General features: G+C 50.4%; 1 protein-coding gene across 1 annotated transcript in view; it reads left to right on the forward strand.

The window, feature by feature from the left end:
- The window catches only part of SH3PXD2B (SH3 and PX domains 2B), a 99,810-nt gene extending 74,282 nt beyond the window's left edge, over nucleotides 1–25,528 (forward strand). Inside the window, exons 8-13 of the mRNA XM_082726104.1 lie at nucleotides 2,249–2,353; nucleotides 6,516–6,633; nucleotides 9,375–9,601; nucleotides 11,086–11,135; nucleotides 12,022–12,147; nucleotides 19,320–25,528. Coding sequence (XP_082582230.1) covers nucleotides 2,249–2,353; nucleotides 6,516–6,633; nucleotides 9,375–9,601; nucleotides 11,086–11,135; nucleotides 12,022–12,147; nucleotides 19,320–20,864 — 2,171 coding nt within the window. The 3' untranslated portion in view covers nucleotides 20,865–25,528. The remainder of the gene's footprint in view (nucleotides 1–2,248; nucleotides 2,354–6,515; nucleotides 6,634–9,374; nucleotides 9,602–11,085; nucleotides 11,136–12,021; nucleotides 12,148–19,319) is intronic.
- The last annotated feature ends 2,352 nt before the right edge of the window (nucleotides 25,529–27,880 follow it).

The following is a 27,880-nucleotide window of genomic DNA, read 5'->3' on the forward strand; positions in this document are numbered from 1 at the left end:
CGCTTTCTTTGTGACCTTGATCAAGTCCCTGCCTCTTTTAGAGCCTCAGCTTCCTCATCCGTAAAATGGGGTGGTCACATGCAGCTCCCAGGACTCATGGGAGGATCCAGCCGATCAGTAGTAGAGGTGAAGCTCTGACCCAGTGTGGCACACACTGCCGTCATTGTTGTATTGCGACAGTTTGCTTAACCCCCACACAAATACCTACAAAGAGGAGTTCTTAGGAAGACAGACAAGATACCTTCCAATTTCTGGATGTGCACTGATTTGTCTGCCCTGTTCACTCACTCACACACATGCTCATGGTGCCCAGCCACCAAAACTGGTATCTTATTTTTAAATTTTATTTAAAGATTTATTAATTTTTATTTGAAAGAGAGAGAATGGGGGACCGGGACAGAAGCAGAGAGAGAGAATCCCAAGCAGACTCCCTGCTGAGCATGGGCAGGACTTGATCCCACAACCCTGAGATCACAACTTGCACTGAAACCAACAGTCAGATGCTTAACGTGCTGAGCCACCCCAGGCACCCTCCCAAAACTTGTATTTCAAAGGAGCGTCTTAGTTGAGTAAAGCAGCTGACTTCTGCCTCAGGGAGGTCAAAAGCAAAGGCCTCCCTGTAAGACCAAGAAGGCTGTTCAGTAGTCTGCCCCTTCCTTCTCTTCTTTTTTGGGGTGTCTAGGGCTTGGAGGTGTGTGATTTTGGGGAACAGATCTTATTTTTCTCTTTTTTTTTTTTTAAGATTTATTTATTTGAGAGAGAGCACACATGCATGAGAGCTGGGTGAGAGGCAGAGAGGGGGAGAGAGAGAATCTCAAGCAGACTCCCCACTGAGCGTGGAGGCCCAGGACCCTGAGAACATGATCCAAGCCAGAACTAAGAGTCGGGTGTCTAAGGAACCAACTGAGCCACCCAGGTGCCCCCAGATCCTGTTTTTCCATGATATTGTGCAGAGCACGTTGAGCCATGTGGTAATTTACCTTTGCCATTGTGACCAATCACCCCAAACTTAGTGGCTTCAAACAGCATAAATTAATTATCCTATAGTTCTGTAGGTCAGGAGTCCAAAATGGGCCTCATTGGGCTAACATCAAGGCTTTGGCAAGGCTGAGTTCCCATCCATGGGTTCTGGATAGGATCTGCTTCTTTGCCTTTTCCAGTTTCTTTTTTTTTTTAATTATTTTATTTATTTATTTGACAGAGATCACAAGTAGGCAGAGAGGCAGGCAGAGAGAGAGGAGGAAGCAGGTTCCCCACGGAGCAGAGATACCGACATGGGGCTCGATCCCAGGACCCTGGGATCACGACCCAAGCCGAAGGCAGAGGCTTTAACCCACCGAGCCACCCAGGTGCCCCACCTTTTCCAGTTTCCAGAGGCCACTGCACCCTCTGGTTCATGGTCCCTGCCTCTGTCTTCAGAGCCAGCCGCGCTGCACCTCTCTTGTCTTTCCTCCGCAGCCTCATCTTTCCTGGACTCTTCTTCTGCCCTCCCTGTAATTCCACGGGGCCGCCCAGATCATCCCAGATAGCCCCCCTATTTTAGCTTGGCTGCTCCACAACCTTAATCCCACTCCCTGCAATCTTAATTCCTCTGTGCCACAGAATTTACTGTAGTCACAGTTTCCGAGGATGAGGACGTGGACATTTTTGGCAAGTCATGATTCTGCCTACCACGGAGTACGAGCTCTTTCTCTAAAGAAGGAGGGCCTGAGGGTCTGGGTGAGAGGCTTCTCAGGCAGTTACATTCCAGCCAGCTTGACCCTGTCACGAGCAAATGCAAGATCAGTGTCTCGGCTAAGTCATGAGAATGGTGGCTTCAGACATCAGACAACCCTGAGTGCACCTAGCAGCTCCTGCCTAAGCCATGTGAACTTGGACAAGCCTGCTCACTTCTTGGAGTCTAGGTTTTTTCATCTATGCTATGGGGATGAGGATGTGAAGATGAGATAAAATAGTGGAAGTAAAGGAGTTAGCGCATACCTTAGTGCAGATAGCCACGTTCTTTACTCTGGTCACTCGGGATGACCTTTCTGTCCCCTGTCCCAGACTCAGGAGTGGATTTCTTTTTAGGCTGCCCTGAGCAGTTAGCAGGCAGCTAAAATGGGGAGTTGTGTTCCACAGTAAAATGGCGTCTCTTTCGCCCTACCCCGAGCACTGACTTCCTGCAGGGGCTGAACGTTACTATATTCTGACCCCCAGGCTTCACACCCAGCGCAACTAACCTCAGTCTGCACTCTCATTTCCCCAGGTTGGTGGTTTGTCAGCACTGCCGAAGAGCAAGGCTGGGTCCCCGCAACCTGCCTGGAGGGGCAGGACGGTGTGCAGGATGAGTTTTCCCTACAGCCCGAAGAAGGTAGGAAGGAGCTGGAACCTTGCGCTTGCCAGAGACACGTGTGCTGGATGACCTGGGGACCTCCTTACCCAGCCCCTCCCTGCCCTTCAGCCTCTGCCTTCAAGTCTCAATGGCTCACTGGCCTAAAACTAGGCCATGGGCTTGGGGCTGACCGCAAGTGTGTGCTTTCTTGGGGTTTTTGGGAGCCAACCCAGGTGAGCCTGGCTGGAGCTGGGACCCTAACACCTCCATGGGACCCCAGGAGGGCCCCAGCTTGATCACTGTCAGCACCTCACCATTCCTCCCTTGAGCTATTCTGATGGCCAAGATGCTGGCGCTCCTTACAGCTCATTTGTGAGACATCTGAAGCTTTCTAGAAACATCTGTGCTTTCTCAGTGACCGGACTGGGCATCAGGATTAGGGCTGACCTTTTCCACTTACTTCCGTTACCAGGAGAACTTACCCCCAGGTGTCCCAAAGGGTGGTTCCTGCAATGCCAGAAATACCATCATCCAACTGACTCTGATTTCCCCAGGAGGAGCTTTCCTGAAACCAGAGGACAAGTTCATCTTAGCTAATAAGCAGAAGGCTTTGAGAGCTAGACAGACCTAAACGTGGATCAGCTGCACCATTTACAGGGAGAGTGGGCCAGCAGCTTCACCTCTCCCTGCCTTAGCCCCCTCCTCTGTAAATGGAGATGGTGATGTCTATATCATGGGATTTTTTTTTCTTAATTAAATGATTCCACATGCAAATAAATAAATAACCAGGAACAGTTAATAGATAGCTATGCCTTACCCAGAGCTGAACATTTGGGGCTTTTAGCTGACTGTTTTGGGGAAAGGACAAAACTTCTGTCTGTGTTTATCAGAGAAGAGGGTGAGAGGAAGGGGATATTTCTGTGCCCAAAACTTAAAAACTGTGTAAATGGTTTTTCATTTAGTTTTATTATGGCCAGCACCCCTCAGAGTAAAATGTCTGTGGGTTTGCTCTGTTTTGGGGGGACCCTCCAAGGCACTAGGGGCTGGGCCAACTAAAAGAATCAACTCAGTTTCAGGAGTTGTGATATACTACATGGAAACTAGTTCCCTTAGACAGTTAATGATGATCATTACAGGCATCCCTCTGTAAGGGATTGATTATTAACCCCATTTTACAGATGAGGAGATAGGCTCAGAAAGGTAGACACACCTGCCTGGGGTCACACAGCTAGGTGGTAGAAGAAATACATTTTCCTGAGTCTGTACATTTTTCTTCCCGCTGACACAAGGGCTTCTCTTAGTGCCTCTTTATAAATCACACTAGGAATAGGATTAAGTCCACTGGTGGCCTCTACACCCAAGTCCAAGGTTAATAATCAAGAACTTGGTTTTTTTAAGACACCTGGGGCTTGGCATAGACTCAGAAATAATTACTCCTAAATGGAAACATGCTCTTGGTGTACCCTTTGCCTCCAGACACTGGAAGTGCTTTGTCCTCACCTCTGCCTTCTGCCCTTTACCTCCACATGCTGCCTGTCCAGTTTCATGGAGGTACTGGTCTTTGCCTCGGCCCGTGGGCCGCCGCCGGACTCTGGGGGACTTGTATGCTACCAGCTGGCGTCAAGGTGCTTACCTTGGGGCTTTCTTGCCTGGTCGGTTTGGAGCCAGTTCCTTGCATCTGCATGTGCCTTCCTGCTTGGGGACTGCTCGTGCCTGTTGCATGTGAGAAACAGTGACCTTGTCTGTACTGTGTGTGTGTTGGCATGTTGGCCTGGGCAGTATTTCTCAGCCTGGGGCTCTAAAGTCTCCCAGGTGAAAAAATCATGCCTGGGGCCTATCTAATGCTGAGCCGGTGACCTGTTTCTTTCATCAGACACATTACAAGGGAAAGAAAGCAATGTCAGACTATCTTAAGCAAAAAGGGAAGTACACCAGCTTGTCACTGAAGTCTGGGGAAGGACTAGCTTCAGGCGTGGCTGGGTCCAGAGGCTTGAAAACATTGTCAGCACCTGGTACTCACTCTCCCCACCTCTGCTCTGCTCTCTGCTTTGCTGACACTGTTTTCTCACGAAAGCAGTTGTGGGCCCCTTTCAGGGATTCAGGGATACCCACCCAAGGAAGTGCTTCTCCCTCAACACAAGTCCTAGGACTGGAGCTGACTGACCTGCTTGGGTCACATGCCCTCCTGGAACCCACCACCACAGTGGCCAGGGGAAGAGCAGATGGATGAGAAGCAGGCAGCGTCAGCAGGCACCTGCCAGGAGTCTGCGTGGTCCCCCACCTTAAGCTTTGTTAGGGATCGCTGAGTGTTTCATGGAGCCCAGGGAGAGCCTCCTGGTGCCAAAGACTTTCCCTGTGTAATTCAGATGAAGGATGGGGCTCCACAGGCGTTCAGGGCCCACAGGACTGCCTGTATTTAGTCTTGGATCTAGGCAGCACCCCTTTCTACCCAACCAAATAGAACTTCCGTGCATCTGCGGGCTTGAATGAGCCCCCTGGCACCCCTCACAGTGTCCACCCACCCCCTCCCACAGCCACCATGAGTGAGGGAAACAGCTGACTACCATACACAGGATCTGTGTAACTTGAGTCAGCTCGGCCCCCACAGAGCAGGTCAGTGGGCTAGATCAATCAATAAATAAACTCGGTGTGTGTCTACCGCCTCCCTCGACACCAGTTGGACAGGCCACAGACAGCCCATGGTGTTTTCCCAAAGAGGGAGAGTCGGCCCCAACACACTGGCCATCAGCGCCAGCCCACAGCTGGCTCAGTCACTCCCTAGGGGCCGGAATGTAACCAAAACAGGAAAGCCCTTCTCTCGCCTCACCAGGGTCCCCTGGGACACTCATTCATTCTCCACTGCTGACAGCATGGAGCACGGGAGCTCTTCTCTTGTTCTCTGGAGGGCCCTACCACAGTGTGACAATGAGCAGTCTCCTAGCAGAGCCTGAGCAGTGGTCCCGTGGCTTTGAGGGGAAAGAGTCGGGAACCGCAGAGAGGGAGGTGGAAGGGACCCAAGTTACATTAATGAAAATCGAAGCAGGCAGTGATTGTACCATATGTGTGTGTGTGTACATATATATATAAAACCATGATGTCGTACACATAGAACTAAGACAGTGTTAAATGCCAATTATATCTCAACAAAAAAAAGCCAAAACATTAAAAATAAAATTGAAACTTCAGGCGTGGTTGGATCCAGGAGCTTGAAAACAATGAAAAACAAAGATCAGTTACCATCTAGGCAACGAAAATTGCTTTAAAAATTAAAAAATAAAGATGGGGCGCCTGGGTGGCTCAGTTTGTTAAGCATCTGCCTTCATCTCTGGTCATGATCTTGGAGTCCTGGGATCGAGCCCCATGTCAGGCTCCCTGCTCAGCAGGGAGTCTGCTTCTTCCTCCCCCTGTTCATTCTCTCTCACTCTCAAATAAATACAGTCTTTTAAAAAATTTTAAAAGAGAGGGAGGTAGGGAGGAAAGAAGGAAGTAAGAAAATTGCCAGCGCTTGCTTCCTTATAGTGATTTAAGCCTGAGACCATCTGCTGCCAAAAATTCAGCTCATCCTGGACTCCCTGACCCCTCTATCAGCAAAACTGTGGAGGAGCCACAGATGAGTTGACCCCCTCTGGCTTGAGCAAGGTGGTTCTTACCAGGCCCTTCATTTACTAAACATTAACTAATTTACTGAACTTACACAGTATTCCTGGGACCATGCCCAGTGCTAGAGGCAGGGGAGTGAACAAGACAGACACAAATCCCTGCCTTCATGGCGTTTATATTCTAGCAAGGAACACAGACACAAAACACAATAAATGAGAAATTATATGCTGTGTTAGAAGGCAATTCCTGGTTGGGGGCGGGGACTAAACCTAGGTAAGGGGATGAGGTTGCCATGGGTCTGAATACTGCATAAAGCAGGGTCAAGGAAGGTGACTTTGAAGCACAGCTTTGAGGAAGTTGAGGAAGAATGTGTGACACTGAGGGATTTCAGAAGGACTGGGACCTGACCTTTGTCCTGCTTCCCATTCTGCTTGGACAGGGCAGTCCAGATCCAAATGAGGGCCTAGAGGTTCCCCAGAAATTGCTGGAGGAAATCCAGCTCCGATGGGCAAGGCATCTCGTGGATCACAGCCTTGGGTTCATTAGCATCCCAGGACTCTCACTGTCCTTGACTTAACCCTCCATACCTTTGTTCCCACAGAGGAGAAGTACACAGTTATCTACCCATACACAGCTCGTGACCAGGATGAAATGAATCTAGAGAGAGGGGCCGTGGTGGAAGTCATTCAGAAAAACCTGGAAGGCTGGTGGAAGATCAGGTACCTGCTGCAGCTGGGTGGGTTTCAGGTCACATGATCTCTGTAAGTGATTGCTGATGGTTGGGGTAAGGTTTTCGCCTGAGCCACAGAAAGATGCTTCTTGGTGTCCTTTGACCTCCCTCCCTATCCAGATCCTTCTCTAAAAATCTATAATAAGCAAGATCTCCGAACATACAGATGGCCATGACCTGGTTGACCAAGACTGGTTTCCACCTCCACGTAATTCTCATAAAGAGAAGCTGTGCTGCCCAGTGTGAGTGATTTCCCTGCCCAGCCTCACTCTGAGACCAGTGCAGTGTGAAACACCACAGGGACCGTAATTCATCCTTGGGCTGATCACATGCCCTCCCCTCAGGAGACCAGCTTTCTAGCTCTCTGTCACAGCCCTTTTGCCTGCTGTGATGAATTAGCACCCCACAAGTTTATAGGGTGGCGAACTCATTCTGGCCTGCATGGTGCTTTCCCAATTTTGGTAATGGAAGTCCTGGGCGCCCCTCCTTGGTCACCCTAAGTAGGCAGGCTGCGGCCACAAGAAATGAACACAAGGAAAGAAGCCTGAGGTCCCTGAGACCTGGTATTTGGTCAGCAACGTGAGACAGGGCATTAGGACTGCTTGTCGGGGGCCGAGCCTGTGGCACTTTGTCCGTTCACTCAACACACACACACCAAGAATGTGTTTGACCCAAGCCATATTCTAGGAGTTGGGGAGTCAATGATGAGAAAGACACTGGTTCATAGCGGAGGCACAGAAGTCAGGCTCAGTTCCAGAATGGGGATGTGTGGGGACCCAGACCCCAGAGGAGAGGCTCCTCAGCCCAGGGGTCAGGAAGGCTTCCTGAGAGAGGGGACTGGGGAACTGAGGCTTGAAGCAGGAGTGGGGACAGTGACACCTAACATAAGTATAGATGGTATAAGATACTTAACTAATTATCCTAGAATTCTGTGGCTCTAGAGTTCAGGTGTGGCTTCACCAGTCCCTCATGAGGTTGTTATGGGGCATTACCGAGGCGTGCCATCATCTATCTGAAGGTTCGACTGAAGCTAGAAAGGGACAGAGCCGGGATTTAAACTAGTACCTTTCTCTCCCAGAGCCCTTCCCCCTCCATGTGTTAGCTCTGCTTATAGCTTCAGGACCGCAGATGGTCAGCTGTCTTGTACCGAGGGCCTGAATGGGACGTAGCATGACGGTTTCCAGCAAGGACAAGATTTATTCCCTCTCAGAGGGTATTTTAAGACTGAAAGACACCAAATTCTGCAGATTTCTCTCTTAGAAATTGGCTTCCAGTTATCAAGGACCTTTTAATTATCGAAACACAGTGTCATTTAGTTCTTAAAGTGATTCCTGACAAGAGATTTGGCCTTGCCGTATGTCCTCTCTAGTCATTTAGGTCTTCTTAACCATCCCCAAAGGTGTGGGCACCTGTTTTGTGGGCCCGACCAGTGGGTTGCTTGTAACTAGTTAACACCAAGGGAATGATGCCCTTGAGTTGTGTGTTTGCCAATTTCTGTAGTGTAACTGCTCCCATCGGGTGACACCCATGCAGCATCAGCATCAGTAACTGGGGGTTTGGGAGAGATGGACACGGTTGACCATCACAAGCTGGTACAAGTGGACCTCAGAGTTCTTCTGGTCCAGATGGACCCCTCTGGTCATGCTGTTACACTGAGCTCTATCGTGCAGAGAATTAAGTGAGCATCTCACTCACTGAATCCCTTTTGGAATTCAGTGAGCCCTGTGTCAGGGTCTCAGTCACTGTGCAGTTCAGGGACCGCCAGCTGATTCTGAGCAGGCCCTGGCACCAGCCCCTGACAGGCTTCACTCCCCTGTGAAGGGAACACATTTAACCTCCATGTTAACCAGCGTGACCGGAGTCCGCCCTGCCCTTGCCAGCCTGTGTGTTGGAAGCTGGGGCTACTGGGAAGAGGCAGTGACATGCAGAGGTTAGGAGCACAAACTAGGTCTGCATCCATTTCTGCCACCTCCCAGGCTTGGATGAAATACCTTCCAGCTCTAAAGTGTTTAGAACAGACTGGCACACGGGAGGTGCCCACTAAGTGCCAGTTATCATGGTCTTCATCGTCATCACTGCAGTGACGGTAACTGGGCAGTGAGCGTAGTGGGTGTTTATGGCTGCTGGCCTTTGCCAGGCCCATGGGGACTTTGTCCACTCGTCCTTTCATATCTTCCTTCAGTTCACTGGCCCCGAAGCTCTCTCCAGACAGTGATCCATCCAGTGCCATCTCTGCCCAAAGCGTGTGTGTGTGTGGTCACTGGGGACACAGAACGGCCATAGCCAAGTGTGGCCGTGTGTTGTAGCTGCTGGGTAGGGGGTGTTGTGTTTGGGAGACAGTAGGGCACCGTGGAAGGAGGGCTTCGTTCTCTGTGAGGCTCAGGAAAGGCTTGAGAAAGGCTTCTATTAATTAAATAGAAGAGCAGGAGGAGAGAGGGAAGGTGCTTTCCAAACACAGGGTTTCCAAGAGCAGAGGCTAGGGGAATGAAAGATGTTATTGTATTGGGGAGACTACAAGCCTTTTGGAGTGGGAAGGACATGAGGTTGCTATGAGGGATGAAGCTAAGGAGGCTGGCAGAGGCCAGGTTGGGAAGGCCTTGAATGCCAAGCTGAGGGCAGCAAGGGGTGTGCCAGCCTCTGACCCATCATTCCTGCCATCTGGGACCTGGAGCACAGCTTCTTCCCATGGGCCTGGTGGAGCAGCCTGTCCAGCATCCTTCCTCCTCCCAGGTACCAAGGCAAAGAGGGTTGGGCCCCAGCCTCCTACCTGAAGAAGAACAGTGGGGAGCCCTTACCCCCAAAGCTGGGCCCTGGTTCATCCACCCACACCGGCGTTCTGGACCTGGATGGCGTTTCCCGGCAGCAGAGTTCAATGGGCCGGGACAGGGAGCTGCTCAACAACCAACGGGATGGCCGGCTTGAAGGCCGCCCAGTGCCTGATGGCGACATCAAACAGAGTGAGTGACTGCCCCCCCCCCACCGCCTGCCGCCAAGCTCCAGGGAGCTGCATGGCTACTCTGTGCCAGGCTCCATGCTCTTCACATGGTGTCCCTCATCCTCACAACAGCCCTGCTGCCCCACACCCTGTAGACAGGAAAACATGCACAGATATCTTAGGTAGAAATTCTAGACCATGGTTTTCCACCATCTCGTGGTGATCGCAGGAGCTACTGTTCCTCAAGCTCTACTGTGTGCCAGGAATCTTAAAATTAGTCTCCTTAGCCCCAGAGATGTAAGGGCCACCCAGCTAGTCAACAGTGGGGCGAGACTTGAACCCAGGCCCACCTGACTCTAGCACATATGCCCTCTCTGCATGGCCACACTTTGGAGCCAGAAGTTGTTGACCTTGTGTTGAGTTCAGTCTAATGCAATTCTTTACCCATCTTCCTTTCTAGCACTTCCCATGTTGACATTTCTCTTTAATGTTCCCGACACACCTAAGAGGCGGGCTCCTTATTTTTGTCTGTGACCGGCACAGGACCCTGGCCTCAGGCACGTGGCCCTGGCCTGGTCACAGGGGCCAGGAGGAATCTGACTACAGGGAAAGTCCCCTGACCTCCCCCTGGTTAGGCTTCTCCAGCTATTTCTGGTGGCTCAGCAAACTTCTAGAAGTCAGTGAATTCTTGAAATTCAAGAATTTCTCAATCCTTTGCTCAGCTGATTTCTCAGAAGAAAAACATTGACATGCCATGGGGGTGGAGGGGTTGGTTTTGGCCAGCCCCTGCTCTCTGTGGTTCTGTCATGGGTAAGAACCCAGGAGGATTCCCATTAACACTAGAACAAAGGAGAATCTGAAACCCAAGTCTTGGTGAGGATATAGGTTCAGATGCTCAGACAAAGACACTCCCCACCCCCTGCCACAAACACATACCCCCCCAATAACAGAGGCTCAAATAATTTAGATGTTTGTGTCTTTCTTATGAAGTGGTGGTCCTGCTTTATGTGCAGAGCCAGCAGCTCCGTGAGGCAGCAGTCCTGTCACATGGTGTCTGTCTTGTGTTGCCCTCATCTTTCTGGTCCAAGCTGGCACCCCACTCATCCAGCCAATGAAGAAGGCAGGGAGAAGTAGAGGACTTGACCCAGAAGTACACACTTTGCTCTCTGCCATGTCCCACTGGCCAGAACTGAGTCGTCACCTAGCAATACCCAGCTGCAAGGGAATCTGAGAAAGGCTGTCTTTCTGTAGGCAGCGGAGTGTCCATCTAGAACTGTTGCTATTGAATTCGAACAGAAGACAGAGGAGATAGGCATTTAAGAGATTAGTAGTCCTCTCCACAGCCCAACTGCCAAATTAGCCATCTCTGTGGACCCATGCTGAACCAGCTCATGGGGTGACCCATGCTCTGCCTTGAGCCGGGATCCTGGACCACTACAGTCCCCCTCAGGAGTCACAGCTGTAGCATTCTGCACGTGTATGCAATAAAATCTTATCTCTTCGTAGGATCACCTAAGATGAGGCAGAGACCGCCTCCGCGCCGGGATATGACCATAGTAAGTGGACTGTTGCTGCCAGGAAGCCAGCCCCCGACCTGAAACGGGACCCTCACACCCACCTTGCCCTTTCCAGAGATGCTCTCTTTCCCCTCCACATGGCTGCCTCATGAAGCAGGCCAGAGACGTGCCGGTCCCCACGATGGGAGAAAGGCTAGGGTCCCAGGGGAGGGGGAAAGGGACACAAGTTAACCTGTGGCTTTGGGACAGTTAAGTCTCAGGATGTGCTCTCTGCTTCCTGAGCCCACTTTGCTTTATCTTTGATCAGTCTTCTCAAAGAGGGTGACTTGAAACCAAAGCTGGGGTGAGGCACAAATATTGTAAGTAGTACCATGCTGGTCATTTACTGCCAAACTCCGTTTGTAATTCTTCGGGTACCTTTCTAACCATTGAAAAATGAGGCTTTGACCATTTATTGTGTACCCGCTGGGCACCCTGCAATGTGCTGGGTGCTTCATAATCTTGACTTACTGAACACTTACAGGGACCCACCCAGTAGCTCTCCATTTTATAGGAGATGAAAATGAGGCTCCAGAAGGGAAGGGATTTGCCCAAATGTGCACAGCACACATAAGCAGTATTTCCAGCTCAGATGGGTCTGACTTGCAAAGCTGCGTTCTTTCCACAACCCTCGCATGGCCTACCCCAGATTATCATGACTGGAGGTAAAGGTCCCATGTTTCTCCTCACTCTGAAGCTGACGGGCCAGTGACCCATCCAGGAGATAAGGATCCGAGCAATCCTCTGTGTTTTGTCCCTTAGAATCCAACTGGGTCCAGCAGTACCCCTCAAGGGTGTCCATGTGCCCCAGTCCCTTAGCACCTTCCCCCTTCAGCCAATGGTAACAGATTTACCTTGGACTTAGCACTGTGTTTAACTGTGCCAGCCTCGTGGTCTCAACCTGCCCAAGCCTCCCATTCCACCCCAAGTGGAGGAAGAGTATTACACCATTGCCGAATTCCAGACGACCATCCCTGATGGCATCAGCTTCCAGGCAGGTCTGAAGGTTGAGGTGAGTGGACCTCAGGTCCCTTTGCCTACTTGTGATTCTCGAGCCGCGGTACCATCCCCGCTTCTCTCATTTCTCTCTTCTTTCTTCCTCTTCTCTCCTTTTCTCTCCTCCCCTCCCTTCTTTCTTTTCTCTTCCTTTTCCTTTCTTGCTTCCTTCCTCTCTGTCCTTCCTTCCTTGTTTCCTTCTTTCCCTCCCTCCCTCCTCTCTGCTCGTCTCTGCTCTTCTTTTTCTTTCCTTGCCCTTTATTTATTTCTTTATTTATTTCTCTTTCTTCCTCTTTCTTCCCTCCCTCCGTCCCTCCTTTATGACAGCTTTACTGAGGTATAATTCACACCCATACAGTTCACTGGTTTATACAATCCAGTGGTTTCTGGTACATTCACAGAGTTGTGCAACCATCACCACATTCGGTGTTAGAACATTTTTGTCGCCCAAAAAAGAAACCCTGGACACATTTACTGTCACTCCCTATTTCCCCTCAGTCCCTCCCAATCCCCCTGCCCCCAGCCCTAGGCAACCGCTAATCGGCTTTCCGTCTCTCTAGTACTGTGCCTGTTTGGGACATTTCGTGTAAGTGGAATCCTACACTAGGTGATCTTTTGTGACTGCCTCGTATTCTGTTTTTATCACCACCTACTTCCCTTCGTGCTTCTTTCTCTCCTTTTCTTCCCACTCCTTTGTGTGTCTGCTCTGTTCCTGCACAAAGGCCGACATAAATCCTTCCTGCCCTTCCAGTTCTTTTCTTCCCTCACAGAGTTAGAGCTTGAGGCTATCTCCCGTGTTTCCTGGAGAGCCTGTAAGGAACGGTGAACTCAGCACTTCACACACAGCCTCTCTCAATCTTTTACTCATGCGAGGCAGGACCACTGACAATCCCCATTTTTCGGATGAGGAAGATTTGGCTCAGGAAGAAAGGTGCTGTCCGAAATCACACAGCTAAAACATGGCAGAACCCATGTCTGTCTCCAGATTTGGAACCAGGAATGTTCACATTCCTATTGTTACTTATCCGCTAGACATTTGGGAGCTCCAGGAGGGTAGAGATCATTTCTGGTTTTCTCTCCTGTATCTTTACAGCTAGCACAGTGTTTGGAAGGAATATTGTTGAACTGATGAAAATCTGTCTCCCCTGCTTAACATTCAGAAGGCCAGGGAGTATCCTCTTCATTCTTAACCGTGGCCCTAGCATTGGGGCTGGTCCACAGTGCATTCAGCAAACCGTTGCTGTAGGAATAAATGTTGGGATGACTGAAGGAAATAAGGAGTAAATGGGTGACTGTTGTGTCAGTGTGTGAGTGTGGTGTGCCCTGAGGGTCTTGAGTCACTCTCTACCAGATCTGCAAAGCGCTGACACCTCCTGCCTTTCTCTGTCTTTACCCTCGTGCCCCAGGGGACCAGCACAGTCAGCCCAGCAGAAGGTAGCTTTCTAAAGACGGATCCTGGGCCTCACCACCACTGATTCTGCCCAGGCCTTTCCAGAAGCTTGTCCTCAAGCCAACTATCTTTCAACCCATTGAAGGAGGGCTGTCTGTGGGGATGTTTAAAGAGCTTGAGCTAAAAATCTCTCAAACTAATTTCTATAAAATGCAAATCCCAGTCTATGTAGACAGACTGAGGGAAGAGCAGAAATACCCACAAAGTTCTAAAAGGCCTCTTATCTGTTCTTGTCCTTTTATTTTCCTTCCATTTTGACCTTCCCAACTTCAGATCTACAGAGAGAACTCACAAGGCATCTTGCTTATGCTATAAGATCATTCTATACCCAGGTCCCCCATTTTGCTGTTGTAAAACTCATACATCCAGTTCTCACATGAAGCATGTGCCTTCTCCTTAACGTCTTTTCATCTCGAAGAGCTTCCTCCAAAGCCTGTTCCCATTGCTTTCTGCAGTCCCTGCCGGTCACACTGGCTTTTCCCCAGCTCTCTTAATCTCCCTGCAGGAATGACCTTGCTGTAACCCAGCTCCTAGCACTCCACCTGCCTTCTCATAGGAGGCAGTCAAGGTCAGTTTTTGAACTGAACTTGGCATCTCAAAATCCAACTCATTCTTCAAATCCCTGCTTCCTCTGCAAAGCCTCCCCTTTGACATTGGTTTCCCTGCCCTGCCCTGTCTGGCTTCTGTGTGGGGCCATATGTCGCAGTCTTTACCTGAGGGCAGTCCTTGACTTCTGTATATGCTTTCTTTTTTTTTTTTTTTAATAAGATTTTATTTATTTGAGAGAGAGTGAGGGAGAAAGCACAAATAGAGGGGAAGGGCAGAGGGAGAGGGAGAAGCAGGCCCCCCACTGAGCAGGAAGCCTGATGTGGGGCTTAATCCCAGAACCCTGGGATCATGACCCAAGCCAAAGGCAGATGCTTAACCGACTGAGCCACCCAGGTGCCCCCGTACATGCTTTCTTGACATCATGAGAAGTGAGTGTGGTTTTCCCCTCCTTCTTCAGTGACTTTGTAGGTTTTGTCTTCTGAGTGAAAGCTCTCTTCCCTCAGTGCTTGGAACAGCCTCTATTCTCCCCTCACATCTAGTGCCACTGCTGAAAAGCTGCTACCTTGTTCTCTTGCTCGGTACCTGTCCTTTCTCCGATTCTCTCAAGAGTTCCTCTCATTATCTTTAATATGCTGGAATTTCACTAAAGTGTGTCTCGGTGTGACTTTTTTTTTTTATCCTGCTTGGCATGTGGTGAGCCTTTACGATCCTGGCCTCAGGAGATCTTCCCAGATAATTCCCCACTTTTACCCTGTAAACACTGCATCCCTTCACTCTCTCTCTTCTTTCCTCCCGGGCCGGTTATTATTACACAGCTATGCGACCTTCTGGCCCTGTGCTCCACATCTCTTAACTTTCCTTTCACATTTTCCATCTTTGTGCCTTTGTGCTGCATTCCTGGAGCATTCCACTTCACCTTCGAGCTCATTTAACATTCAGTCTGTTGCCGATTTTAACTCTGCAATTGTAATTTCCACTTCTGAGAGTTACCGATTCCTCTTCCAGTTTCCTGTTCTTGTTTCAGCATAAGCTGTTCTTTTAGGAACACAATGCCCTTCTGAACCTTCTATACTAAGTACATTGAATTTAAGCTCCTATTATTAGGGTCCATTATCTCCTTCCTCAGCTATATGTCCTTTGCCACGGTGCTGGTGTTCCTTTCAGTTCTTCTCATGGTGTTAGTACTTGCCTTGGGCTGTGCAAGGCGAGGCAGCAGTCAGACAGCCCAGCTGGGGCATGTATGGAAAGTGCTGGACACCTGCCATGGGTCTCAGGGCCAGGTGGGGGGACATCCAAGCCAGCCACTGAATGGGGTTGGGTGTCCCTGATGCATACTCCCACATTCACTGCATGTCCTTGGGAGCAAATCACCTTCTTGATTCTGCCTGTCCCATAAGAATGGGGTAAGGAGCATAGAGCACCCACAACTGGCTGCTTCTGCTGCCGTATGTCAGTTAATTCCCTGTCACTTGGTCCTGCACCTCCCTATCCCCGGGTTCCACCACCTTAAAGTCTGGGGGACCTCAGCCTTCCTCTGCCTTCTGTAGCAGGCACCCCTGCAACAGTCGTGGGCCACAGCCTCTCTCTGCTGCTTTTGTCCCTCTGTGAGTCCTCACAGTTCCTGGTCCACTAACTTCCCCCCCCCACCCTACCTCCTCCTTCTGAGCTTAGCTTTGTACTCATTTATTTCCCTGGATGTGTTGTATAAAGGAGAAGCGGCTGTTCATTCCATCTCTCTCACTGAAACCAGAAATCCAGCTTGCTTAGTATGAAGGTTTGGGTTTTTTTTCCACCCCCTCAGAGCACTGAAAAACATGATAAAACCACCCTGTCCTTTAAGACAATGAGTTTCCAGCATTTTGTACAAACACACACCATTGTTCCGTGCATGCTGGCAATCTGAACATTTGCCGATAGGCACCACCACTCCCTGGCTCAGAATGTTCTGAAATCAGCCAAGGGCAGCCCAGGATGTCTTGGACAATGCCCTGAAGCTGTGGACTGAGTCTGCATGCCACAGGGAGTTCAGGGGGTCCCTGGGGCTTTCTGAGCCTCCCTCCTGGCCCCCTCCCCGCTTCAATGAGAACCAGTCCCCTTTTTTATTTCTAGCTCTGTCCTGTCTCTCTTCACTAGAGCTGATCCAATAAAAAAGCTCACATACCCAACATTCTTTTAACCAAACCTTGAAACTTCTCTGCTGATTGTTCCATGACATCAGCCTATGGCTCTGCCAGTGGCAGCTCAAGGGACCCAAATGGGAGGTAGTTACTACTACAGTTTTTGGCTTTACCAAGTATTCTTTTCTCATGAGCTATTCTGTACTTGCTAATATATTCCTCTTTCCCATTTTTGATTCCTGGTTCATTTCAATCTCATCTTGGCCTTCGGAGTTCATTAATGGATCTTCCATGATCTAGCAGTGGAGCTGCTGAACAGCTTAGGTCCTCCTTGCCTGGTCTTTGTATGTTTCAGACATATGTTGATGATAATGATGATAATTCTGTGCCTGGAACCATACATGCTTGATAACTGGTCTTCATAGAAGCCCCAAGACTTTTATGATATATTTATCCCATTTTACAGATGGACCTGAGACAAAGAGAAGTTAGGTCCATTGCCCAGGGTTCTACAGCTAGTAAGTGGTAGAGCTAGAATTTGAACCCAGGTCTCTGGTTTTAAAGCCCAGCTCTTTTCTTTCCCCTCCATTCTTGTGATTTGGCATTTGCTCTTATTCATAACTATTCTTGGCTTCTCTCTAGTAAACGAAAACTCCCAGAAATTGTGATCAAGAACACAAATGTTTCAAGCTTCTGCCATAGTATTTGCATAGAGTGTAAGCTCAGCAAATCCCCTTTCATATATTTCACTGTGATTGTTGTCCTATTTTCGCTTTCTCACATACACAGCGTTGTTGAATTTGTGGCTGTGCCGACTAACTTGTATGCCCAGAATCACTTTGTTACCGGAGCTACCGAGTGTTGGTGAGACACTGGTTACGTCACGTAAGGAGCTGGCCTTTATCAGCACCCCTTCTGGGAAACCAGTGAGACACAGTATACACCTGTCACATGCAACCTGCCTTGTCCGTGATCTGCCCTGTGATATAATAATAGGGAACATTTACCTTGCAGCATTTATCAAGAGCTATTGTCTGCATTAGCTTATGTGGTCATCGTGAAAATCCCGCAACTGTGTGTTACTGTTCTCGCAGCCTCCCCATCCCAGGCTGTGGAATCTCAGCCCCATGGCTTGTACAAGGCCCTGCAGGCAACAAAAGATGGAGCTAAACTAGAACCCAGACTCTGTCTCCTGTACCAGGTCTGCTGCTGCCTTTCCTCTCCGGCTGGGCTGGACAGAGGTAGGCGGTGGCAGGACCCCACCCATGGCCCCCTTCACCCCCAGCCCTTACCCACCTCAAGCACAGCTCCTCTCCAGGCTGGTCCCCTTGCCCAGGCACGGTTGAGTAGTGGTAAAGGCTCAGACTCTGGAACCCACCAACCTGCCTTTGACTCCCGCCTCCACTGTTAACTTTCCTCATGACCCTCTGCCAGTTCCTCGGTTGTCCTGAGACTCAGTTCTGCATCTGTAAAATGGAACAATAATCCCCATCTCATAAGGTGGCAGCAAGCATTCATTAAGATCTCCTACGCAGAGGGCCTGCCAGGGAATCGCAGCGTATTAGTCTGCTCCAGCTGCCATCACAAAATATCACAGGCTGGGTGGTTTAAACAACAGATTTATTTCCTCACAGTTTCAGAGGCTGGAAGTCCAAGATCAGAGTGGCAGCAGGTTCAGTTTCTCAAGAAACCTCTCTCCTTGGCTTAAAGGCAGCTGCCTTCTTGCTGTGTTTATACCTGGTCATCTCTTATTCTGTGTGTTCTCTGGTTCCTGATCTCTTACTAGCATATCAGTCGTGTTAGCTAAGGGCCCACCCGTATGATCTCATTTTGATTTAATTACCTCTGGAAAGGTTCTGTCTCCACATCTCGTCACATTCTAAGATAGGTGTTAGGGCTTCAACACAGGAATTTGAAGAGGACACAATTCAGCCCATAACACGGAGCTGACACACCTTTCAGTTAACCCAGGCAGACAATACGGCACAAAGAGGAGACAGGAAACATGAGACCTTAAATTCTGTGGGTGATTCTGCCCACTGTTCATTCAATGGGCATATCCCAGAGGGAGAAGGAGAGAAGATGAAAATTTCTTTTGCCTTCATCAGCAGGGGTTCCTGTCTATCTAAACATGAGCTGAGTGTGATTCTGATGTTCAAGGGTATGCATTTGGGGGCTCCTGTGTGGCGCAGTTGGTTAAGGGTCTGCTTTTGGCTCAGGTCATGATCCCAGCGTCCTGGAATCGAACCCCACATTGGGCTCACTGCTTAGCTGGGAGTCTGCTTCTCCCTCTCCTCCATGCTCCTGCTATCTCTTGCTATCTCTCTCTCTCTCAAATAAGTAAATTTTTTTTAAAGTATGCATTTTTCATACCGCATGGCCTCTGAACACCAGCCAAATGCGTCGTCTGGTGCTCAACCAAAAGAGCCACGATCAAGGCTAGCTTTGGCTAAGTGGATTTTGCCTTGTACTTCTTTAGAAACATAGCAGACACTGCTGCTGGCCTGCCCTGCATCCCGACCCACCCAAGCTGGCCTGCAGCTACAGGTCCCTGCATCCAGCAGCCTTCCATCTCTTCCACCTGCCTAAAGGCACCTGCCCAGAAAGCCTGGGGGGTTAATGACCAGGGGTGGAGGGGCAGGGACTAAGAATCGGGAGGTAAATGGCCCAATGTCTCAGTTGGGATGAGTCTGCTTGGTCCTAAAGGGTCCCTGGTCGATTAAGTCCCCATGGCTCAGAAAAATAAGCTTAGAATTCACTCTCTCTTTTCCCATTTCCTTACTTGGGCTTCTTGAAATCACCTCTCAAATTAATTACCTGTACCCAAGTGTGTGTCTCCAGGACTGCTTTGGGGGATATCCAAAATTAGACAAGAACCTACCCCCACGTAAGCTGTTTCCAATACACGGTCTTCAGAGATGGTCCACCCCAGCCATTGTCTGGGAATCTGCTGAATGAAAAATCCCCACTTCTAGATTCTAGGAGGATTCTAGATTCTCGGTTCTCCCCAAGTATTCTGGTCCACTGGCACTGAGGCTTTGGCCACTAAGTGTTCTTTTTCCTCCCCTCCAGGTGATCGAGAAGAACTTGAGTGGCTGGTGGTACATTCAGATTGAAGATAAGGAAGGATGGGCCCCGGCAACCTTCATTGACAAGTATAAGAAGACCAGCAATGCCTCAAGACCCAACTTTCTGGCTCCCTTGCCCAATGAGCTGACCCAGCTCCATCCAGGGAATGCAGCAGCCTTGGAGAACAACATGGGCACTGAGGCCATCGGTCCCTCCCGGCCCTTGCCTGATGCACCGCACGCCGCTGTGGACTCTGGGATGCCATGGTCCAAAGACTGGAAGGGCGGCAAGGAGGCCCTGAGGAAGGCGTCTTCCGACATGTCCTCATGCACCGGCTATGAAGAGATCTCAAGCCCCGACCTGGAGGAGAAGCCCAGCCTCCCTCCCCGGAAAGAATCCATCATCAAGTCAGAAGGGGAGCTGCAGGAGAGGGAGCGGCAGAGGATGGAGCAGCTCAGGGGCTCCTCACCCAAACCTCCAGGCATGATTTTGCCAATGATTCCAGCCAAACACACGCCCCCAGCCCGGGACAGCAGGAGACCAGAGCCCAAACCTGACAAAAGCAAGTTGTTCCAGCTGAAAAATGAGATGGGGCTAGAGTGTGGCCACAAGGTCTTGGCCAAGGAGGTGAAGAAGCCCAACCTCCGACCCATCTCCAAGTCCAAAGCTGACCCACCGGAGGAGAAGCCGGAAGTTATTCCCCAGAATCCCTTCTTGAAGTCCAAACCTCAGGTTAGGCCCAAGCCAGCTCCTTCCCCGAGGACAGAGCCACTTCAGGGCGAAGACCAAGTGGATATCTGCAACCTGAGGAGCAAGCTGAGGCCCGCCAAGTCCCAAGAGAAGCCCTCACTGGATGGAGAGAGCAGCCCCCAGGCTGCCGGTGGCCAAGAAGTGGCCTTCAGCCGGAGTTTCCTCCCAGGTGATGGGCCTTGCCACGCCCAGGACCGGACGGGCAGACAAGATGGGCTCAGCCCAAAGGAGATGTCCTGCAGAGCCCCTCCAAGGCCAGCCAAGACCACAGATCCGGTGCCAAAGAGTGCGCCCACCCCTGTCCAAGAGGCTCCCCCGCAGAGACCTGTGGTCCTGCCCCGGAGACCACCACCCCCTAAGAAAACCTCTTCAGCCTCCAGGCCCCTCCCAGAGGTCAGAGGGCCACAACGGGAAGCCAGTGAAGGCAAGGCAGCTCCTGCCCCAGGCCGGGCCCTGCTGGTCCCTCCTAAAGCCAAACCTTTTCTTTCTAACTCCTCAGGCAGCCAAGATGACATGCGAGGCAGAGGTGGTCTGGGACCACGGATGGTGGGCAAGATCGGAGAAAACAAAGAGAAACTAGCTGCAACCCCTTTTCCCAACGCTGATGGCCCGAAGGACTCTTTATATGTTGCGGTGGCCAACTTTGAAGGAGACGGAGATACCAGCAGCTTCCAGGAGGGGACGGTGTTCGAGGTCCGGGAAAAGAACAGCAGTGGCTGGTGGTTCTGCCAAGTCCTGAGCGGGGCCCCTTCCTGGGAAGGATGGATTCCTTCCAACTATCTCAAAAAGAAGCCATAGCCACTTCCTTCCCTGCCTGGCAGTCCCGTGCATCTCTGCTGGCTTTACCCACGTATTTAATTTATCACCCTTCATGCAGCTTCAAAGGAAGGAAGGACTCTGGAGCACTGTGGTTTCTTCCTCCCTTGGGTGGAGAGCAGTCCGCCTCACTGCAGCATGGCCTGGAGGCTCAGAGGCCACACCCCCTGCTTCCTCTCCAAGTCAGCATCCCTGCCTTAAGGCCAGTGGCATCGCCACCCTCTGTAGGCCACCTAGCAGCAGGACCGTGACTCTCCAAGGCCTCCAAGACCAGAACCCATTGTCTGGAAGCTGCAGAAACAGTCTCATTGCTGGTTCCCCACCCAGTCTGTGATGGTTGGCTCCAACTTCTCCATGTTTCTAAAAGTCCAGGGACTTTATTTACTCCATTTCCAAAATGGTGGGTACCAGAAAGAATTCCTGCCCTGGAAGTTGGCTCCATTGCCAGTCCCAGAGAGATGTCCTCCTCTGGACCCTGAGAGGCTCTGGACCTGTGAGCCTCTCAAGTTCACCAGATGCAGCTCTGCCCCAGGAGTGGGCCTGAAGGTCCACTGAGACATTCCGCCTCTTATTTTCTGGGATCCTGACAGATCCCAAAGGGGTGCTTCCAGCCCCAGCATGCTTCACCGTCCTGCACAGGGCTTTTTAAATAGAAATCTCCACCCCGGGACCCGTGTGGCTCCCTGCCTGGCTCTGCGAGCCACCTTGGGCCATTTCACATTTGTCTCCATAGAGCAAGAATCTCAAAGTTGCTTTGAAAGGAGCGGTTCACAATCCACGCCCCTTGGGAGCACCCTTTCACTAGGTAGCTAGTAGGTGCCAGACTCTGTCCTTGGTACTTGACATTACATCCTCACATCAATCCTCTCTTGGGATATTGCACCTGTGATGGACAGAGAACCTCGGACTCTGTGCCCAAGGGTACACTATTTAGGAAGAAGAGGAAAGAGGACTTGAAGCTGGCCTGACTTCCATGCCCATGCCCTTCCCCCAGTAGCAGGCTAACCGGGCAGGGAAAGGGAAGACGCTAAGTGCCAAGAGCAGGTGGCCAAATGGCTTGCTTGTGGTGTAGGTGAGGGGGCATTAGTCTCTGCTCCCACACCCACCACCCCTCCGACCCACTGCAGCTCACACCGAAGCCTGCCCTGCACCCTCCACAGCTTCTCCTCCATGGTGGATGGGGGGGAGAGGGGGAGTTTGCCCAGAGCTCTGGCGGTTGCCACAAGACCTTGTTTCCTGCTGCTGTGCAGGTGCCCCCTCTGGAGGATAAAACTTGTGGAGCTGAGGTGATCTCCCATGCCAGCCTCCAGGGGCCCTGATGCCTCAAAGACTTGCTGCTTCCTGCTCTCTCCCTGTCTGTCCTCTTGCTTCCATTTGGACAGACACGGTTCACTGAGGCACATAGAGGCACAGCGACATTGCAGAATTAGAATCAGGACCCAGGGTTTCCGGCTCCCAGCCCATAGTTCTTGCCCATGGACCAGGCTGCCTGGCGGCAGAGAGGGCAGAACCCTTCCTCATCCCACCCTGCCCTGCAGAAGAGGACCCAGCTCGGGACCCAGATCTCCGATTCAATGTCCATCTGCTATGATGCTTTGGGGACTGCAGGGCCAGCTTTCCCATGGACACCCACTGTCCGCCTGCAGTGCCAAAGATTTCAGTGCACACAGCCCTCTTCTGCTCTTCCTACCCACGGCCACACGGACTCTGGAGGCTTCTACAGGAGAAAGAGCGTTCTCTGATTCACGGGAGCATCTTTATTCCTTCCTTCAGTCGATCTGTGAACCCCACCCTGAGAACCTGGGGGGCAGGGCCCTGAGGTGCCTCTAGCAGTGCCCACTTGCCCCTTGGCCCTGTGCCCAGAACCGTGGGGGAGGATGGCAGTTGGGGGAAGAAGGGAGGCTGGGAGAGGGCCACCCACGTCTTCAAGGTCCCCGCATTTGGAAGGAAGCCCATAGCATGTTTTCCAGAGTTTTTTGACCCACTTTGGCTTAAACAGCTTTTATGAAACTGTTACGCAGAATTTGACTTCTGCGTCAAATTCAAAAGACAGAACTCAGCCTTTTTTCCCCCCCAATTCACTCTCTGCTTTCTGTGACCTTTTCAAGTATTTTGTGAGCACCTACCACATGCTCGGCACCAGGCAGACTGGGACCCGTGTGGCTCCCTGCCTGGCTCTGCGAGCTGAGGTTTTTGTTTGCTGCTTCCACACAAAGGGTTTGTCTTTGGCCTCATTCCCTCCTCCTGAAGGTCAGCTGAGTGGGAATAGACTAGTTCCACCTGACGTGAACTGAAGGTACTGAAGCCACATTCCTCTCTGTTCACCGTTCTTTGCTCAGGACACATCCATGGCCTGAGGACTTCTCTCTCGGGCTCTGTGTGCCACATGGTGGGCACTTGCACGAGCGACCAGAAGGGGGACGGGTGTCTGGTGGCCAGTGGCTCTCCCTGGCTGTCCTGGCCTGATGATTTAGCATCACAGCACCCAGCCCTGTGGCCGCCATCTTGTCAGCAACCTGATGGAGGTGATACAAAACTCCCCTGAGGTTATGCCCACAGAGAATGTCCCAGGCCACAGTGATAACTCCCATGCCAAGCACCAGGCAGGTCCCTGGTGTTTCAGCTCCCTCCTCTAACTTAACCCTGATGACAACCCTCTGAGCTGCCTAGGATCAGCCCTGAGCTGTGGGGAGAAAGTTGAGGTTCACAGGGTGAAGTCATGTGCCCAGTCTCATCCAAATCATGACTCTGCCGAGACTTGAACCCAGGGGTGCCTTCTCTCCAGTGCCTGTGTTTTTTCTTCTGCCAATGGCAGCAAAATGTGCATGGCATTTCCAGGGAAGCAGGTGACCCCCCTGCCATGACTGAGGTTTCTCCTCCCTTCACCCCACGATCCCAGGGCAGTAGGTCACAGGCCAAATGCCAGTCCAAAAGGCGAGCATGTGAAAACCACAGCTTATAGTGCCGAGAAATCTTTGGAAAATCTGAGTTTTAGGATCCACCACTGGGCAAAATAGACGTTCGCAAAATGTTTCATTCAAAGTCTCTGCCCTTTGGTGAGTTTACATCATTGTCCCAGGCTGAGATGGAGGAGCTGGGCTCCGACTTGAACCACTTTTAATGCCCTACCTCACTGAGGAATTGCTAGAGCCCTTAGCTGGTTTCCAGTGATCACTTTAAGCCTCACCACAGGGCCTCCCCATGTCACCAATTTCTTAGGCAGAGTTCTTGGCCTTAAAACGTGACTGAGCCCACTGGGGATCTCAGTACCAGGTGGAGTGTAGGAAAACCGACTTGCCACGTGAAAGGGCAGGGGCCGAATCTCCCCAAGTTTTGGAAGGTCCTGAGGCTGAGGCATGGACTGTATCAAGAACAAAGCACTGAGTGGGATAAAGAAGTTGCTCCAGCCCTCAACATCATCTGGTAATTCAACATCATCAAGAACAGGAACATTTTTGGCATGGCTCCCATCCTTTTATTGTGCCCAAGCCTGTCAGGATTGGGTCAGGCTGCTCCCTAGGAGGTCTGGCCCTTCTCTATGGACTGGCAGTGGCTACATAACAGCCTGAACCACGCATGGCAGTCTTGTCACTCGCCCTTTGTTGTCCAGGCCCGTCTGTTGGAGTTTTTGCTGCAAACCAGCCATACCGTACGATAGACCAAAGATGACCTAGTGTCAAACTCTGGCCCAGAGGAGTGGGAACTTGGCTTGCATGGACACCTGAGGGTTTAGGATGCCCTCCGTCAGCCTGGAGGAATTGCTCCTAACTTGGCTGAGGTTCTGACAGATGGACCACAGCCTGTGACAGACCCAGAATTAAAACCCAGAGGCTCCACAGTCTTCACCTGCTCGGGGACCACCTGCTGAGGACCCTTCCCACAGACTCAAACATGCAGCTCCTTAGGGTAATGTCTGGTTTCTGGTGCTACCGTCATCATGTGTCGGCATTCCCTCTTTCCTTCCTATCTCTGTCGTCTACTCCAAAGTAGGCTTCTCAGCGCCAATCAGGACAAGTGACTCAACTTCTGTTGTCCTCAAGGAGGCCAAACCCAGTGCCACAGCCAGTAGCCTTCACTTTCAGGCCTTCTGTCAACATACGGACAGAGGTACCCCCCCACACCACCACCACCAGGCTTGTTACAGCAATAAGCAATTCTGACACAACTAGGTGTCCATAGATTTTTTTTTTCCCCGTGTGTGCCTGTCTATGCCTCTGTGCCCCTGTAACTGTTAATAGTGCCCCTTTCACTTGTACAGAGGAGATGATAAACTATGGTCACCTTAGCCATCCCTACGTTTCCTGCTTCCAAGCACCAACAAGTCACTAGGCCACTTCGTGTGTCCCTCCAGGAATAACAGTGGGGCTCTGACAGGCCTACCTCCTCATGTCTGCTCATAGAGTGACGCTGGAGATCCTCCGAATATCACGGCCCTCCTCATACCCTCTTGGCAAACTGGCAAATCTGGTGGTGATTGTTGTTTCCTGTTAACACACAAAAATACATGAGGATATATAATGTGAGGGGGGGAGGGTGGCAAACAATTAGCTGTAGCATGTATAGACTATATACTGTTAGACTTTTTCTTTCTTTTTTTTTTTTTTTTTAAATAAAAATGCTTGACTGGTTTCAAGCTTCATTGTGAAGAGGCCATGTCCATGGATTTCATTTGGCTAAAGAAGAGGCGCATAGCTTTGTGCCCTGGAGTTTTGGGCTTGAGTTTGGGGATCAAAGAACAAAAGCCAGGGTGAGTAGGAGTGACTTCTCTGGGTCCTAGTGCATCTTGATTCTTTGAATTGCGGTGTCCAGAAGCAACGGGAAAGCGTCCTTAGATCACAGGGTGTCTCCCACATAGTCTCAGCTCTGTGCCGGAAGATGGAAAACTTCACACATTTAAGGTGTCTTGAACCTCTCACCGGTGTTACCTACTGCTGGGCTAGAGCATGTGGTTGAGGGGAGGGGGGCAACCATGGCTGGGCTGCGGGGACTGCTCACGCCATCTGCTCCAGGGAGCTAGAAGGCATTGCCTGATGTGTTATTACCTTCCCAAGGGCAGAGGCAAGGCCACACCAACCCCCAATGTGGAGCCTCCTTGGCCTCAGGTGAATCATTAAACAAAATGACAGTGCCACCCACCTGCCTAGGGAGAGAAGAATAGAACCAGCAGAGGCTCTGGACAAGAACATAGAAAGGGGAAATTTACATTCAATATTCACCCTCCCTTTCAAAGAATGCAACGAGCTGACCAACCTTGTTTAAGAATAATGGTCATTCCTGTATTAATCTCTGGTCCCCTAAGAAGGAAAAATCATGATGCTCTTCAGCCCCCCATCCCTTGGGAGCCTTTTCTCCCAAATCTTCCAAACTAACTGTGGTTGTTCTTAAGAATGCAACTGGTCATGGCATGGGATTTGTGAGGCAGGCATGCAGGGGCACCTGACCCTGCCCCTCACTGGATGGGATGGGACAGGATGGGGACCGGACCACGGTCAGGAACCCAACCTGACTTACTCTCGGGGGCGGCTTACCCATCGCCTTCAGGTCTCAGTTGGAACTGACGTGTTCGCCTTTCACATTATACTGCTTCAGAAATGCCAGGCCAAACATAATCCAGCTGTCACACACATTCCCTCCCACTCTCCTTACCATGACCCTGGTCATGGTAAATCTGTGTGCCCAAGACTCCGGTCATGAGGCCACTCTTCTCCAAACCCAGGGTGTTTAATGTCCATCGCTTCTCTAGTTAGTATCCATCTGGCCCAGCTGTTCCTCACCATCTTGCAACCTGTGCCTCCCAGTCAATGGCTCTCAAATTTTAGTGACCGTACAACTTAGCAGGGAGCTTGTCAGAGTCCACACTCCCGGGCTGCAACCCCGGAGAGTCAGAATCAGCAAAAATCTGCATCCTTTAAAACTACATTGTGAGGAAGTGGTCTGCATACTCCACTTTTGAGAAATGGCCAGACTCAGCACATTGCCTGGGGTAGTCTAAGTGTTCAAAATGGTACTTCATATGGGATGCCTGAGTGGCTCATTTGGTTATGTGTTCTGCCTTCGGCTCAGGTCATGATCCCAGGGTCCTGGGATCAAGCCCTGCATTGACTCAGTTTCTCCCTCTCCCTTGCCTTTTGCCCCCAACACCCAGCTTATGTTCTCCACCCCACCCCTGCAAAGTCTTTAAAAAATGGTGCTTCATCTACTATTATTAGGCATGTCACCATTATTTTTCCAGAGCATTTACTGTGTTCCAGGCTACAGACACTCTTATTTCATCCTCAGAATGCTCTAGGTAGATACCTGCATTTTATATATGAAGGCACTATGTACATTTCAGAAAGGTGAAAGCACCACACCAACGTGTCACAGAGCCAGCAGATAGTGTCTGGTCCTAAAGCTGACTCATTTATCCCATACTATGTCCCCTAGCAAATGCTAATCAAAATCTATATCTCATCCTGATATAATTAGCTCCTGGATTCAAACCCTTTTTCAAAAAATGTTTCCCCTTCCAAACACCTAACTCTATAATTAAGGCAAAAGGTCTAACTTCTGTTGAGTCCAAGCTATCGGCTGGGTACTTAATAGATATTCTCTCTTCAACCTTTGTTACAGTTCCAGGTAGGAATTGTTATGCCTGTTTTATGGATGGAAATTAATAGTCTAAGAGATTAAGTTTATCTATAGTCACAGCTAGTAAGAGGATGAACTTGGATATCTAACTCCAAATCCTGTGACCTTAATAGACCATCCCAGCTTCCAAATTTATAATTCCCCTGCCATTCAGCATTTTTCAAAATGTGTTTTCCAGAACATATATTCATAGATATTCTGAAGTAAGTGTTCTGTGGACACACCAGACATCTCAAAGCTTCACATGATAACATGCAGTGTGAACACCTGAGAGGGGACTTTTTATAGTGGGTTCCTCAAACAGACTTGATGGTGAAACCATTCACAGATCATCTAGCAGGAACAGTGTTTCATGTCATAAACTCTGG

This window comes from Mustela nivalis (assembly GCF_964662115.1).
Source record: "Mustela nivalis genome assembly, chromosome: 3".
NCBI classification, from domain to species: Eukaryota; Metazoa; Chordata; class Mammalia; order Carnivora; family Mustelidae; genus Mustela; species Mustela nivalis.